Raw genomic sequence first — 18,019 nt, forward strand, 5'->3', positions numbered from 1 at the left:
CTCAAGTCCCTCAGCCTTTCCTCATAAGACCTTCCCACCATACCAGGCAACATCCTGGTAAAGATAAGATGATGAATGGGGTGGATAGGACAGAGGTGGAGAGGCTCTTCCCGCTCAGAAAAGACAGTAGGACTAGGGGGCACAGCCTCAAGATAAAGGGGGGGCGGTTTAGAACGGAGTTGAGGAGGAACTTCTTCACTCAAAGGGTGGTGAATCTCTGGAATTCTCTGCCCATTGAGGTGGTGGAGGCTGCCTCGCTAAATATTTTTAAGATGCGGGTTGATGGGTTTTTGATAAGCGAGGGGATTAAGGGTTATGGGGAGAAGGTGGGAATGTGGAACTGAGACACGACAGATCAGCCATGATCTTATTGAATGGCGGGGCAGGCTCGAAGGGCTGGATGGCCTACTCCTGCTCCTATTTCTTATGTTCTTAAAGTCAACACAAAGTGGTTCTTATTTCCTAAAACAGACCCATTAGAATCCCTAAAGTGCAGGAGGCCATTCCGCCCTTTGAGTCTGCACCAACCCAGGCCTTTTCCCCCAGTAACCCCACTTGTTTATCCTGCTAATCCCGACACTAAGGGATTTAGCATGTCCAATCAACCTAACCCGCACATCTTTGAGCACAATGTGGGAAAATATGAAGTTTTACATTTTGGAAGGAAAAACAAAAGAACAAAGTCTTATTTAAAATGGAGAAAAACTACAGAAAGTTGAAACACAAATGGACTTGGGGATACTTGTGCATGAAACACAGAAAGCTAGCATACAGTTGCAGCAGATAATCAGGAAGACTAATGGAATGTTGGCCCTTATTTCAAGGGAGTTGGTGTATAAGAGTAGGGAATTCTTGCTGCAACTGTACAAGATACTGATGAGACCACACCTAGAGTATTTTGAGCAGTTTTGGTCCCCTTATTTAAGGGGACATATTTTTTCATTTGAGGCAGTTCAGAGAAGTTTCACTTGAATGATCCCCAGTATGGAGAAATTATATTTAATGAGGAAAGGTTAAACAGCTTGGGACTCTACTTATTGGAATTTAGAAGAATGAGAGGAGATCTCATTGGAACATCAGATTCTTCAGGAGCTTGACAGGGTAAATGCTGAAAGAACGTTTCTCCTCATGGAAGTGTCTAAGACCAGAGGGTATAGTCTCAGAATAAAGCTGTGCCAATTTAAGACTGAGATGAGGAAGAATTTCTTGAGGGTTGAGAATGTTTGGAACTCCTTGCTACAAAGAGCTGTGGGGGCAGAGTTCTTGTGCAAATGTAAGGCTGAGATAGATAGATAGATTTTGATCAGTAAGAGAATCAAGGGTTACAGGGAAAGGGCAGGAAGGTGTACATGAGGAATGTTGGATCTGCCATATAAATTGGTGGTACAGGCTCAAGGGGCTGAATGGCCTACTCTACTGTGATTCATAACTGCTCTGAACTATTGGATTGTCTTTCACAGTAGTGCGATATAACATGCTTCCCTTTCTGAATAGGTGTGTCATTAGCTGTTGTCCAATTCTCTGGTACATCTCAGAACCCATAATTTGAAAAATTACAACCAATGCATCCATTATCTCTGTAGCTACTTCTTTTAGGATCCAAGGATACAAGCCATTAGGGCATGGGACTTATCTGCCTTTAACCCCATTGGTTTGTCTAATACCAAAATTAACAAATTTGTCTGATTTCCCTTTCTTTAACAAAAAGGATTGATCTTTTCTCTAAATAAAAACCAGTATTTTTACACACCAATATTGCACAGATTCTCAAAAAAAAAGACTTTACCTGTGCAAGAGGCTTTGAACATGGATCCAACTTACTCCTATGGATGTCAAATTCAGCCCTCTTATGCCAGAACCGCCAAGCATCAAGCAGATTTCTATAATTTTCAATCCAATATTGGACCCTGGAATCTTTCACAACATCGCTCGGAAAACCCTGAGAAGGTTAAAAATTCATAATGCTCTCTGAAATCACATCATTAAAGAGGTCAGAAATTGCTTTTCTAGGCATTTGCCAAAGGAAAGTGGGTGGAAATCACAACTTACGTATAACCTTTCTACAAAATATGATATCTTGGTTGTCCATAAGTCATGAGTTACGATATGAATACGTAAAATGTACATATTGTCTTTCAAGGCATTTGGCCAGCTCCTACAAATAATTTTTGTTCGGCGATGTACCTTCTTGAAGTAAAGCAAGCTGAAGATAAACATCACACTCTTTGAAATACACCTCTTTTCAATTATTATATCGATCTTCCAATCATGTCTCCTTTCAACTAATCATACTGAAAACCTCACCACTCATAAATTAACCAAATTTATTAACTATTTTACAATTAAAATAATAATTATTCGCAGTGATTTGCTGTGCAGCATCTATCCATCAGTTTGGGTGGCGATAAGAAGCAGCTAGAGAAAGAATTTATTAATGGGAATAGTTTATAGAAGTCCTGACAGTAGCGATAGAATGATAGAATTTCTACGGTGCATGGGGCGGCCACCAGGCACACTGAATCTGCACCGAGTCTCCGAAAGAACATCCAACTCAGCCCGCCCTATCCTACAACCACGTGATTTATCGTGGCTAATCCATCTACCGTACACATCTTGGACACCAAGGCTATATATCATGGCCAATCCACCTAACCTGCATATCTGGATCGTGGAAGGAAACCGGAGCACCTGAAGCAAACTGATGCAGACACTGGGAAAACGTGCAAATTCTACATAGGCAGTCACTCAAGGCCCGGGTCCCTGTCACTGAGGCAGCAGTGTCAACCACTGTGGTGCCCGGTAGGACAGGGTATAAATCAAGAAACAAAACAGGGGCTTGCAAGAAAGATATTGAAAAAAAAATCAGAGGATTTTAATCTTTATGTAGATTAGACCAAATTGGCAAAAGTAAGCTGGATGAGTTTACAGAATACAATATAGACAGGTTCATCAAGCAATATATTCTGCAATTAATCAGGGAACAGGGACTTTTCGCCTGGTAATGTGAACAGGACGGGAGCAATTTGTGAACTTTCAGTTTGAGTGAGAAATTGTATTCCAAAACTATTGTCTTAAACTTAAATAAAGGCAAAGTTGCTAAGCTGGAATGGGAAAATGGGTTAAAAGGCAAGACAGTAAAGAAAGTGTGGCAGACATCCAAGGAGAAATTTCAAAACTCTTAGCACCAATATATTCCACAGAGGATAGACTCTATGAAAAGGATGCACTCACTGGCTAACAATGGACATTAAGGAAAGCATTAAATTGAAAGAAAATATAGCAAAGGTTAGTGGGAGGTCAGAAGATTAAACAGATTTTAGAAACCAGCAAAGAATCACTGAAACAATAATGGTTCCAAAGGTCCAGAGCCCATGTGCAATGCTGATCAGAGAATTACTTGCATATGTTACAAAAGGACCCCCTTTTTAATGGCACTAGATGCTGCAAGTGTTTAAAGATCCTTAAGCTTCTCAGTGTGTTAGTAAATGAGTGTAAAAATAAGTGATTGAGAGTAAATGGACAAGTGTATACTCAAGAGGGTGAGGTAAATAGGTAAGGGAATAGGGTGGCAACTGGGCAAGATTGGCAGAATTGATGAATGGTTAGGTGGGTCAGGGGATGGTCAGGTCAAGAGATGACAAAGGGGTGGTGGGGAAGTCAAATGGTGACTATCTGGTTGTGTGAAGAATTAGAGATGTTGAGGATCTTCATTTTATAGTTTCCCAGGAGTTACAGTAAGTTTTTCTGTCTAACATTCCCTGGGTAACAAGATAAACAAGTTGGAACTGTCCAAAGTCTCCAATTCTGACAGAGTCGAAGACTCTTTCCAGATGGTCCAAGGAGACAGAATTGCCTATCAGAAGTTCAAACTTCCCATGCAATTTCCACAAAGCATCAGGTCTTCCAAGGGGTCCCAAAGCACATCTTGGAGAGTATGTCCAGTGACTGACAATTTGAAGATCATACAATCTGAGCCAATGAGGGAGAAATTAGAAAGCTAGAAATATAAAAAAGATAAATGAAGAGTAACTAGGGTGAACATCGGTTCCTTAGGGGCTGAGATTGGGAATTTATAATGGGAAACAAGGAAATGGTAGTAATTGTTGAACAGGTATTTTATGTCTGGCTTCACCGTGGAAAACACAGTAAGAAATTTCACAACACCAGGTTAAACAACAGGTTTATGTGGTAGGAAAAGCCACTAGCTTTCAGAGTGCTTGCTGCTCCTTCATCAGGTGAGTGGGAGTTCTATTCACAAACGGGGCATATAAAGACACAAACACAATTTACAAAATAATGCTTGGAATGCGAGGCTTTACAGGGTAATCAAGTCTCAAACGTACAGACAATGAGTGGAGAGAGCTTTAAGCTCAGGCTGAAGCAACGCACATTGTCTCCAGACAGGACAGTTAGTGAGATTTTGCATGCCCAGGCAAGTCATGGGGGTTACAGATGGTGTGACATGAATTGTGTGACAGATTGTGTGACATAAATATCAATAAGTTGTCACAGAAAAGATTACTGCATACAAGATAAAAGCTCCTGGTGTCGTGGGTAGAGGATTTGCTAACAGGAAAGAGAAGGTGGGATAAAATGGTCATTTTCAGGATGAAAAATTGTGGTTATTGTAGTTCTCAAGCAGTAGTGCTGGAGCCTCAAGTACTTACAATCTATATTATCAATTTGGATGAAGGGACAGACTGTATTATAGCTAACTCTGATAATACAAAGGTCGATAGGAAAGCAAGTTGTAAAGAAGATACAAGAAGTCTGCAAAGGGATATAGACAGGATAACCAAGTGGGCAAAAAACAGGTTAAATATAATGTGGGAAAATGTGAGGTTGTTCATTTTGGCAACAGAAAAGCAAAACATTAGTTAAATGGAGAGAATTTGAAGAGCAGTGCATTATAGAGGGATCTGGGTGTCCCTATACACGAATCACAAAAATTTCACAGAAGTCATAGGTACAGCAAGTATTCAAAAGGCAAATGGAATGTCAGCCTTTATTGCAAGAGAGGTGGAACATAAAACTAGTAAAATATTACTAGAGCTATACGGGACGTTAGTGAGACAGCACATTGAGCACTATGTACAGTTCTGGTCTCCTTGCACAAGGAGGGATAAACTACAATTGGAAACTGTTCAGAGAAGACTCGGCTGATGCCTGGGATGAATGATTATCTTACGAAGAAAAGATGAGCATATTGGGCCAAAATTCATTGCAATGTAGATGAAAGACGATCTTGAAATACAACATTCTAAGGAGGCTTGACAGGGTAGATGATGCAAAGGTGTTTCTTCTCGTGTGGGAATCTAGAATTCGAGGGCACAGTTTAAAAACAAGATTCCCATTTAAAATAGAGATGGGAGGTAGTTTGTCGTTGGAATTCTTTTCCATACAGAGCAGTGGAAGTTGGGTCATTGAATATATTACAAGGCTAAGTTCACCAGATTTTTAATCAACAAGGAAGTTAAGGCCACAATCAGATCACCAATGATCTTATCAAAAGGTGGAACAGGCATAATGGGCCGAATGGCCCACAACTGCTCCCATTTCTTATGATCATTCTTTAATTAGAATAGAGCATATTATATGACAGACTCTTGCACATGGTACTAGCAAGAGGCTTTCATGCATATTAATTTTCTCTCGATTACTGTTATGTATTCTAATTAAAAACTATCAAGTTTTAACAGATGGCCTTGAATTGTAGGACTAACAACACAACATTTTGATGGTAGACATGCATCACATCATAGTGGTATTTTATTAGCAGAAGTTACAAATGAAGAATGGACATTTAGTTCATCTCTCTAGTACTTAAACTCAACAGGCCAAGCATTCATCTGCGATAACTTTGATTACACTTCCTTGCACAGTGGTGAGCATTTTGGTCGATCAATGAAGATTTTTTTACACCCCCCCAAGTTTTACGTAGAATCTCCAACTATAGAAATACAAAAATACATAAGAGTAATGGCTACCACAAATTCTGTTTGACCTACCTGCAACATACAGAAACTTGCTGTCTGTACATCACCAGTCCGATCCACATAACTCTCCATTAGGTCAATGCCATCCTTTGTGAGGCCCGTCAATAGGATTCCCTCAAGGTTTCCAGCTTCTTTCATTTCATTAGTTAGTTTGTCAATATACCGAAGGATCTAAAAAGAACAAAATAATTTGTCAATATACTGAAGGTGCTTAGGAACAGGATGATTTCAATTTTTAACATTAAACAATTGCATTTCTGCAATACTTAGGATAAAACTGCTACGTGCTAAAAAGTACATAAAACTTCTGTTCACAATTTCATCACATCTTTTTTGTTTCTATATCCAATTCAATCCAATCAAAGTCCAATTCAGAGTCTCATTAAGTGAGACATTCCCGATCCAAGCTGACAAGACAGGATCACCACTTCCTGTCTTGGGCTTGATTTACATGGTCCAAGCTGACTGGAGTAGGCACTGCACCCCCTCCAAGACTTCATCTAATTTGCATCTTAGCCAAAAGGCCGAGATGCCGCATCTAAAAATTGCTTCAATGAAGCCACAATGTAACCTTACGACTTCAACAAACTACAACATTTCAATACTACACTTGATCTTATTGTGCAAGCATATCATTATAATCAAATTTTAGAAATGTAAGAACATGCTCACAAACTTATTTCAATGCTAAAAGTTTTATACAGTTCATAGATATTACTTCCCGTTAAGCCTGTGAAAGTCTAAGATCTCACTGTATAATTAAACTAAAAACAAAACAGATGTACACACTGCCCTCAAGCTTGCTGGGCCATTCAAGTTGATTTGATACTAACCACAATCCCACTTTCCTGCTTACCCCCAGTAAGGTTTTATGTCGTTGTTAATCAGGAATTTATCTAGTTCTGCCTTAAAAATATTCAAAGACATGGTTCCCATTGTCTTTTGAAGAAGAGTTCAAAGGCTCATGATTCTCAGGAAAAAAGTCATTTTTTTAAAAAAGAGCACCCTCTAATTTATAAACAGTGAACCCCTAGTTCTAGATTCTCCCACAAGAGGGAGCATTTTCTCCACATCCATCCTGTCAAGGATCTTAAAAGGTTTTCATCAAGTCGGCCCTTAATCTTCTAAAATCCAGTGAATACAAGCCTAATTTGTCCAACTTTTCCTCAGAAGACAACTTGTTCATTGCTCCATTAGTAAACCTTCTCAAAAGTTAAAAGTCTATAGACCTACATTAACACTGCAATGAAGTTACTGTGAAAATCCCCTAGTTGACATGCTCTAACGCTTATTCAGGTACACAGAGGGAGAATTTAACATAGCCAATGCACCTAACCAGCATGTCTTTCGGACTGAGGGAGAAAACCGGAGCACCAGAGGAAACACATGGAGAGAACATGCAGACTCCTCACAAAGAGTGATCCAAGCCAGGAATTGAACCTGGGTCTCTGGCGCTGTGAAGCAGCAGTGCTCACCACTGTGCCACCTTTTCTGAATTGATTCTAACATATTTAGTTCTTTCCTAATGGAGACTACCAATATTGTACATGGTGCTCCAAATGGGTTTTTTCCATTTCCTGATAACACTGAAGCGTATTGAATACTCGACGGCACAGCAGCACAGTGGTTAGAATTGCAGCCTCACAGCGCCAGGGACCCGGGTTTGATTCCTGACTTGGGTCACTGTCTGTGTGGAGTTTGCACGTTCTCCCCATGTCTGCATGGGTTTCCTCTAGGTGCTCCGGTTTCCTCCCACATTCTGAAAGACGTGCTGGTTAGGTGCATTGTCCCAAAATGGGGCCGGCCTGTGGTGACTAGGAGAATTTCACTGCAAGTTACTTGTGAGTAATAAATAAACATTTAAAAAAAAAGCACAACCTTCCTACTTTTGTAATTAATTTCCCTCAGTAAATGATAACATTGTATTAACTTTTCTTGTTGTACTTGCTAATTACTTGCTGTACCTGCCTTGTAATTCATGACTAGGACACCCAGATCCCATTGAATCTCAAAACCTCTGCAATCCCTCACCATCAAGAGAATGTTTCTTTTTTAACACTTTCTGCCAAAATTTCATTTGCCCACATTATACTCCATTTGCTAGGTCTTTTTCTCGTTACTTAAACCTATGCCTCTTTGTAGTCTCATGACCTCCTCACAATTTGCTTTTCTGCCTATCTTGGTATTGTCAGCAAATATAGTAACCATACCTTCAGACCTTTCATCCAAGTTATTTATATAGATGTAAAAAATTGAAAGCCCAGGATTGATTCCTGCGGCACACGACTCGTCATATCCAACCAACCAGAAAAACATTTATGCTAACTGTTCCCTGTTAGCTAGCCAATCTTTTAATTATGCCAATGTTACCCCCTAGACCATGAGCTTTAATTTGCCACACGAACCTTTCACATGGCACCTTATCAGATGCCATCGGGAGATTGAAGTGCAGTGCACTTTATCCACCACACACGACTCCTTCAAAGAACTCCAATAAATCGGTGAAGCATGACTTGCCTTTCACACACCCATGTTGAATCTGGCTGATTGCCTTGAATTTTCTAGTGCTCCGCTATAACATCTAGCATTTTCCCCATGATACATGTTAGGCTAATGGACCTATAATTTCCTACTTTATGAATTTCGAATCTAATTGTGTTTTCCCCAAATCTACGAAATATTGGAAAATCAAAACCACTGTATCAACTACCTCACTTCTTTCAAGTCTTTAGAGTGAAGTCCATCAGACAAGGGGATCTGTCCATCAAACTCAACAATTTGCTCAACATCACTTCCCTGTCAATTATAATTTTCCTAATTTCCTCCCTTCTTTTCATTTCTGGACTTAGTTATTTCTGGGATGCTACTCATGTCCTCTAGTGTATGGACCGGCAAAAAATACCTGTTTATCTGCTCACTTTGTTAACCCTATTCTTATAGAAACTCTTCCTATCTGTCTTTACATTACTAACTAGCTGTCTTTTGTAATCTAATTTTTTGCTCCTTATTCTTTTTGACTGAGGATAGAGTATAGAGCCATTAAATAACTAAATGGCTATTTCATTAAAGTTGTTCAAATAATCACAATAGCCATTGCCAACAATAGATCCTTGGAATGACAGTTCCCAGTGAGAACAGGACAGGTGTTTAAAGCAAGAGGATAAGAGTTGGGTAGGAGTCATGGTAAAGTTAGCAGTCAGAGGATTAAACAGCATGGGTTATGTTGTGGCAGATAAAGATGGTATGCAACAATGCCAACAAACTGGAAAGTGCAAGTGGTCAGCCACCAAACCACCAGGACGACAAACAGAATGGATTATACTTCCCCACAGGGATGGGAAATTGACATTGTAAATGTATCCTGAGGGGTGGGAAGAGAAAATAATCACACATTGGGATTTTCAGAGACACCCCTTAATTGGCATAAAGCCAGGATCCCTGTCCAATTAAGGACAGCATATGGGTTCTAAAAGCTGGAGAGCCAGAGATCTTCCATTATGAGGGGCAGCCGGTTGTGATAGCAGGTAAACAACAGAGAGGATCAACATGGAGGTGCTCTCTCAATAACTTCTTCAAAACTTATAATTAAAGTGGTTCTTGCAGCCTTGTCACCAACCTTCTGCAGGATAGCATGAAACTGCTCTTGCACCCAGTCAGGCAAGGAGGACTTACTGGTGAACACCCATATCCAAGTAGCTAAATGGTCCTGGCAGTACAGGAAATGGGAGGCCGACTGGAGACTTCCACCTCCTCGAAATTAGCCCATCAAAAAGGTCACACCAGCCAATGCCAGTCTGAATTTTACTATTTTCACCCCAGCTGTTCCCAAACACAATAAGGACAATTTGCATTTCGTTAAAATGCCTGCAAAATCTACAACTGTTTTTAGGAATGCTTAAAAGGGACTAAGATTCCTCAAGAGTTTTCCTCAATTGTAAAGGCAGCAATTATAATTTTCATGGATAACAAAAATCTACCAACCTGGAGCAGCACCATCAGAAAGGAAATCAGGCCAGAAGTTGTGTGGTTGTCAAACAAAGGAAAACTGCACACAGAAATCACAGCTAGAGGCAGAAGGCGCACTCTCAGAAACAGTGCAATCGGGTTAAAAATGTCTAAAATCTGCAAGGAAGAGAGCTGGGTATTTTACCAGCAGTGGCTAAACCATAAACTGGAGTGTCAGAATCATAGGATCTCTACAGGAGGAGGCTATTCGGCCTACAAAGTCTGGACCAACCACAATCCCACCCAGGCCATATTCCCATAACCCCAAGCATTTATTCTAGTTAGCCCCCTGACACTAAGGGTCAATTTAGTCTGGCCAATCCACCTGACCTGCACATCTTTGGACTGTGGGAGGAAACCAGAGTACCAAGAGGAAACCCACGGGGAGAACGCACAGACTTCACAAAGACAGACAGTGATCCAAGGCTGGAATTGAATCCAGATCCCTGGCACTGAGAGGCAGCACTGTTAACCACTGTGCCACCATGCCATCCTGTCACCATGTTGCAGTTTGCTGAAAAGGATCACTGGAGAGGTACACCATCAGGATTATTGTGACACAAGTGCCTTGCTGATGATTATTATACCCCGAAACCTGAGGATGAAAAGAATTGTTACCCACCTGTATGAATAAAAAACAGCATATTGTGGAATAGTTTAGTTACATATTATAGATGTCGAAACAAAATGCTTGTGGTTGCACAAGAAGCATCTTTGTTGGAACAATTATTTAAAATTTATCTTTTTATTTGAAGTATCATTTCCTTGTTATTTCATGCTTAATTTGCACTGGTTCAGATTCATGTTAAAGTTACAGAAAGTAAAATCTTGTTGGCACTTTCTTCAATTGGGGATCATACAGTAAATTTAGTTATTCTGGTATTCAGTTTTTGACATGGGGATCAAATTGAATGACAAACCTGAGATTTTTAATAGACAGACTGGAATCTGTGTGCAAACATACATACCGAGCATTCATTCATAAATTTTATGATGGGAAAAGCCTTTTTGAAAAGAAACACCATCACACTCTTTGACAAACTAAGTGAATCAAAATGCTTGCTGAATATTTTCCTTCTGCCTTTTGCCAGTAACAAACATTTAATTCCCAAAACAGTTGTTTATCTCCCAATAACATTATTAAATTTACCCAATGGATTGTCTTTTTGGTCTTGCCTTCATAAAAAAATGCTTCAAGGCTTTTAGCCTGTTTGATTGAATATTTTTACCTCAGGAAAGTTACCTCAGGACTTTAAAATACATCCAAGCATCAGCACATTCAGGTTTCAGAAATTCTCTACAATCTACATATCATAGCATCATAAAATCCTCAGTGCAGAAGGCCACCAATCGGCCTATCGAGTCTCCACTGACTCACCAGAACAGTGCCTTAGCCAGGCCCATCTCACGCCCTATCCCTATAATGCCACACATTCACCCCACTAATCCCCTGACCTATACATCTCTGGACACCAAGGGGCAGCATGGCGAATCCACCAAACACACCAACAGGAGCTGATAAAAATGTAAGGATATGGAAGTCTATCTGCCTTTCCATAAGTTTTAGTAAGGTTCTGAAGGAAGTAAGTACTAGTAGAAAAACAATTTGGGGGAATGGGATTGAAATTGGATATCCGGGACCTGAATCTTTATCCCAGAGTACTTAAGTGGCCCTAGAAATAACCGATCCATTGGTAGTCATTTTCCAAAATTATTTGGACTCTGAAATGGCTCCTACAGACATGAGGGTAGCTAATGTAAGCCCACTATTCGAAAAGAAAGGTAGAGAGAATGGAGGGAACTATAGACCAGTGAGCCTAACATCAGTAGCATGGGGGTTGCTAGAGTCCATTATCAAGGATTTCGTAGCATAGCATTTGGAAAGCAGTTAGCATGGATTAATGAAAAGGAAATCATCATTGACAAATCTACTGGAATTCTTGAGGATGTAACTAATAGAGTTAACCATGTAGTTTATTTAGACTTCCAGGAGGCTTTCGACAAGGTCTCACATAGCAGATTACTATATAAAGTTAAAACGCATGTGATTGCGGATAGTGCCTTGAGATAGATAGAAAGCTGGTTAGCAGACAGGAGACAGTTGGAATAAATGATGTTGATTGGCACGCAGTGGGATATTGCAGAGATCTGTGCTAGGATCCCATTATATATTAACAAATTGGACAAGGGAACTAAATGTATTATCTCCAAATTTGCAGATGATACAAAGCTGGGTGTGAAGCTGAGTTGTGAGGAGGATGCAGAAATGTTTCAGCACGAGTTGAACAGGCTCATGTGAGTGGGCATATGCATGGCAGACATGGTATAATGTGGATAAACGTAAATGAGAGATTATTCACTCCAGTAGCAAAAAAAGAGAAAGACATATTATTATTTGAATAGCTATAAATTGAGAGGTGGATATTCAGCTAGATATTGGTGTCCTTGGGCATCAGTCGCCGACGGTAAGCACGCAGCTACAATAGGCAATAAGGCGGCAAATGGCATGGTGCCTTAATAGCGAGAGAATTTCAGTATAGGAATAGGGATAGGGATACTTTACTGCAATTGTATAGACCGTTGCTGAGGGCACACCAAGTCATGTGTGCAGTTTTGGTGTCCTTATCTGCAGAAGGAAGTTCTTGCTATTGAGGGAGTGCAGCAAAGGTTTACCAATCTGATTCCTGAGACAGCAGGCCTGTCATATGAGGAGAGACTATGTCGGTTAGGATTATATTCACTGGAGTTTAGAAGAGTGAGAGGGGATCTCACAACTTACAAAAGTCTAAAAGGGTTAGACAGGGTAGATGCAGAAATAATGTTCCTAATGATGGGGGAGTCCAGAACCAGGGGGTCATACCTTGAGGATAAGAGGCAAACCTTTTATGACAGAGGTGAGAAGAAACTTCTTCACCCACAATGTGGCAAATCTGTGGAATTCACTACCATAGAAAGTGACTGAGGCCAAAGCATTGCATGATTTCAAGAAAGAATTAGACTGTGACTGAAGACGGAGTGTTGCGTAAAGAAATGCATTCTGATGTTCTGAGATGAACCAAAAACAGTTTGGGTCCTTTATGGGTTTCTGGATCATGCTTTTCCCAACTTCTGAGTGGTACAACGAGAAAGTATAGCTCAGTAGCCAACTAATGGACTTAGAGGAAGTTTACATAGTTAGCACCCATTAAGTATGAGAATAGGAGATTCTAAAATGGGAAAATATTGATGTACAAGTGTAATGAAAACTATTTTCGCAGCCAGGTGCTGGCCTTTCCAATTAACTGAAACCCCTTTCCAGGCTACTCAGATCACAATTCCCAGATGTTCCCATTACATTTAAAATCTGGAACACATTTCCAGATCCTGTAAATCTCTTAAAATGCCAGTAGAGCCCAACAGCCCACTGTAATATTGTCAGGTTCTGCACCTCCTTCCCAATGTCCATCAAGCTGCTCCCAAATACTGATGTTATGGCAATCGTTTGCCAACATTAGTTGTCATTAACACCCCTTTATGAAAACATGACTCGCAGTAAGCAATACCACAGAAGATCTGATAGTACAGTATATTTATATGTGCATAAATATATTTCTAACCATTTCCCTTCTACAAAAACTTTGTCACTTTTTTTTGTCAATTCTTTTCCATTGTATTTCTATGGCCATGTTTATAACAAAACTAGTCACGTAAATCTAACTATATGCAGCGACACTACAGGAAACACTGAAGGAGGAAGTGTTAATTACAAAGGGACACAGGTTCAAAGGGGAATTTAAGGGAGATGTATGAGGGAGATTTTTTCACTCAAGTGCCTGGAATGCACTGCCAGAGGTGGTGATGGAAGCAAGCACATTAGCAACATTTAAGAGGCATCTGAATGGTGCATGAATAGGGAGGGAATAGTGGGATACAGATTGAGTAAGAGCAGAAGGTTTTTCTTAAGTTTAGTTAGGGGATCATCATCAGCATGGGCTTGGAGGGCCAAAGAGCCTGTTCCTGAGCTGCACTTTTCTTTGTTCTTTGAAACTCTTCCATTCTATACTTTTGTTTCCCAAAGTGTCCTTTACTACAAATTAGTAAAACTTTTAAAAAATCTCACACCAGTACAAACTATTGTCTACAAAACTTTACTTCCTGTTGTGATCCTTTACACTAGTGTTTCTCAAACAATTTTTCCAGCGACATGTTTTTACTAAATGGTCATCCCTCATGACCCATGCCACGTTTACTTACGACTTGTCTCTGGCCCTCTCTTTCACATAACAAAATGATCCATGTCTACAATCAGTTTCTAAGAGAAAGAAAATTTACTCAGAGAAAACAGAAAAAAGTTCAGGTGTTCTTTGGGGATTATTTTTGGCAATCCATTTTTCAACATCTCATGACCCACACATGGGTCTTAACCCCTACCTTGAAAAACACCGCTTTACACCCCATTCCTACATTGTTTTTCATTATCCAATTTATACCCAGTTAGAAATCAGCTATGTAAAATGCATTACTCTGCAAGTCCATAATTTGACCACTGAGTGGAGCTACATTAACTGTTCCAGACAAAGGTATCAAAACTCTTGATGCCACATTTTGTTCCTTAGTAAATTTTTAATGTCTGAAATAGGAGTTTAAGCATATTTCTTTAATATAGAATGTAGATGATTTGTAACAGTAAATGATTCTGAATTGTCGTTAAGTGCATTCCTTAGCATTTTTAATTCAAAGTTCCAACTTCCCATATCTGAGCTTGGCTTTCATTTGTTCAAAGCTGTGACACAAGCTAAATTTGGATTGTGCCATGTACTTAAAGTTGCAGGATGCATTAGGACCTGTCAACAGCATAAATACATTGTATTTCCTTCCATTTCTTGCAGTTGTTTCATAATTATTTGAAAAAGCTCAGGAGAAAATTTTCATGGATTTACACCTGTGCAGGATTTTATAGAAACAGAAAATGGATTACCTCATGATCTGGTTGAGGATATACAGAAATATAATTCTTCAGTAAGTAATGCCTTACATTCATAATAAATAAGAAAGATGATCAATGAGGTAGAGTTACTAATTGTAAGCTCATCAAATGCAACATATCCAACCAAAAAATATTTGGCAATACCTTTTCCTTACAAAGTTATACCTAATTGTCCCAAAAGGATTGTCACTTGAGTTTAACATTGTCATGATAAAAATGATGCACAGCTTTGTAGACCCATTCTCTCCACAAAAACTGGTGTGCGAAATGCTGCTTTGTGAAGACAGTCTTCCTTTAACAAGCAAGATAAAAGCTAAGTGAAATATGGTTTTCCCTCCATCAGCGTGCGACAAGTGGGATGCTGGACCAATTTTACTTACAGAACTATCCTTGCACATGAAATGTAATTTGTTGATTGCAAAACTCTTTAGGAATTTGTGAAAAGGATGTAAATTGTCCTTCCTTTCATAAGGCAGCCCCTAATAATAGTGATAACCGATTCCCTAAATTATGTTTGTTAAGAAGTTCCTACTTAATTTAAATTTGATTTCCATTCTTTGAAAGTGAATTGTGGTTGGATATCAGTTTTTTTTTAACCTTCGGTCACTTCATTAATTTATATGGGACATTATTTGATCATGAAGATACCTACACTAAGTTAAGTTTATTTATTAGTGTTACAAGTAGGCTTGCATTAACATTTCAATGAAGTTACTATAAAAATTCCCAAATCACCACACCATATTACATCCGTCACCTGTTCAGGTATACTGAGGGAGAATTTATATAGATGATCTGGAGGAGGGAACCGAGTGTATGGTGTCAAAATTTGCTGATGACACCAAGATTGGTGGAACGGCAAATTGCACGGAGGGTGTGGAGAGTCTGCAGAAGGATCTAGATAGGCTGGGCGAATGGGCCAGGAACTGGCGAATGGGCCAGGAACTGGCAAATGGAATTTAATGTTGGCAAGTGCGAGGTGGTCCACTTTGGTAGGAATAATGGTAGGAAGGACTATTACTTATGTGGCAAAAAACTGCAGCAGGTGACAGTGCAGAGGGACCTCGGGGTACTTGCGCATGAGTCGCAAAAACCCAGCCTGCAGGTGCAGCAGGTGGTCAGGAAGGTGAATGGGATGCTGGCCTTCATAGCGAGGGGGATTGAATATAAAAGTAGGGAGGTCTTGCTGCAGCTGTATAGGGCATTGGTGAGGCCGCAGCTGGAGTACTGTGTGCAGTTTTGGTCGCCGCACTTAACGCAAGGATATTTTGGCCTTGGAGGGAGTGCAGAGGAGGTTTACTAGGCTGATGCCAGAGTTGAGGGGGTTGAGCTGTGAGGAGAGGCTGAATAAACTAGGCTTGTACTCGTTAGAGTTTAGAAGAATGAGGGGAGATCTCATTGAGACATATAAGATGATGAATGGGATGGATAGGATAGAGGTGGGGAGACTCTTCCCGCTCAGAAAGGACAGTAGGACTAGGGGGCACAGCCTCAAGATAAAGGGGGGGCGGTTTAGAATGGAGTTGAGGAGGAACTTCTTCACTCAAAGGGTGGTGAATCTCTGGAATTCTCTGCCCTTTGAGGTGGTGGAGGCTGCCTCGCTAAATATTTTTAAGACGCGGGTTGATGGGTTTTTGATAAGCGAGGGGATTAAGGGTTATGGGGAGAGGGCGGGAATGTGGAACTGAGCCACGACAGATCAGCCATGATCTTATTGAATGGCGGGGCAGGCTCGAAGGGCTAGATGGCCTACTCCTGCTCCTATTTCTTATGTTCTTATGTTCTTATGTAAAGTTAAATCAGGTCCACAATTTTTCTTAATGAAAAGGGAGGGTGTGTGCACATGAGAGGGGGAGGAAATGACAGTCTACCAATTGTGTATCTATCAGAGCTTTTGTTTTATGTTCTGCAACTAGTGAAAAAAAATTTTTAGGAGCTAGTAAATTTAATATTTGTAGTAGTTAAACCATCAAGAGATATAGGGAAAAAGAATTCTGTTCCAGCTAAGAAAAAACATGGTGCGCATTACATGTTGCAAAAAAAACTGGCAGCGATCCAGAAAAAGGTATAAAAGCAACATGCAATAACTATCCCAAAATAAACTGGAATTAAAAGGTAATGAAATGGTCAACTTAGGATCTCAATGGGGAAACTGTGCTTCATTTGATTTTTGGAAAACAAGGATGGAAAGTTACTAACGGGAAATAGTGATCACAAGATGATTAAAACAAAGTTGGCAGACTATAAAAAGGCAATATTTATAAAAGACAACCTGGCCTCAACCAACTAAATAAGAAATCTCAACACCAGGTTAAAGTCACAGGTTTGCCTGTGATTCCTCACTCACTTGAAGGAATGAAACTCCGAAAGCTTGTGCTGTCAAATAAACCTGTTGGACTTTAACCTGGTGTTGTGAGACTTCTTTCTGTGCTTACCCCAGTCCAACGCTGGCATCTCCACATCATCTCAACCAACTAGACAAAATTTAGCTAAATGGGTCAAGGGGTATGGAGAGAAAGCGAGAATGGGATCGTGAAAGTGCAAATTAGCCATGATCATATTGAATGGTAGTGCAGACTCGAAGGGCTGAATGGCCTACTTCTGCACCTATTTTCTATGTTTACCAAACAGGCTGATAGATCAGTAGAAAGTAATCTTCATAGAAAAGAAATACATCTCCCAGGAAGATATAAAAAGAAATGGAAATAATCTACATTTAAATTAAAATGAAATTCAAAATGAAGGCGTCTGATGAAATTATGCCCAAAAATATTGGCAGTAAATATGATGAATTTAATAATTGCGTTGGGAAGTCAGGAGAGAGATTGGAAAGGATGAAAAAATACATTTTAAAAGAACTAGATGTTATAAAGGAAAATGTCTAGATGTAAAAAAAAGCAAGGACTCTTTGAAGTATATTAAAAAGAATAGAGTTCCACCCAAGTAAGGAGTAGGAAGTTAAATTGTGCAGGCTAAGAGGAATGACAGTCATTAAGTAGTATGCATTGTCTAAACAAACAATAGTATGCAGGCACACTGGAGAGACAGAAGA

General features: G+C 39.8%; 1 protein-coding gene across 4 annotated transcripts in view; it reads right to left on the minus strand.

The window, feature by feature from the left end:
- Window positions 1-18,019, minus strand: part of mios (missing oocyte, meiosis regulator, homolog (Drosophila)) — a 45,952-nt gene that overhangs the window by 9,026 nt on the left and 18,907 nt on the right. For all 4 annotated transcript variants that reach the window (XM_080207688.1, XM_080207699.1, XM_080207718.1 and 1 more), the window contains 2 exons: window positions 6,009-6,167; window positions 1,787-1,939 (listed from right to left, as the gene is read on the minus strand). In XM_080207688.1, the coding sequence (XP_080063814.1) occupies window positions 1,787-1,939; window positions 6,009-6,167 (312 nt within the window). The remainder of the gene's footprint in view (window positions 1-1,786; window positions 1,940-6,008; window positions 6,168-18,019) is intronic.

The sequence above is a fragment of the Carcharhinus amblyrhynchos genome, chromosome 2 (assembly GCF_965287045.1).
Source record: "Carcharhinus amblyrhynchos chromosome 2, sCarAmb.v2.hapA, whole genome shotgun sequence".
Taxonomy (NCBI): Eukaryota; Metazoa; Chordata; class Chondrichthyes; order Carcharhiniformes; family Carcharhinidae; genus Carcharhinus; species Carcharhinus amblyrhynchos.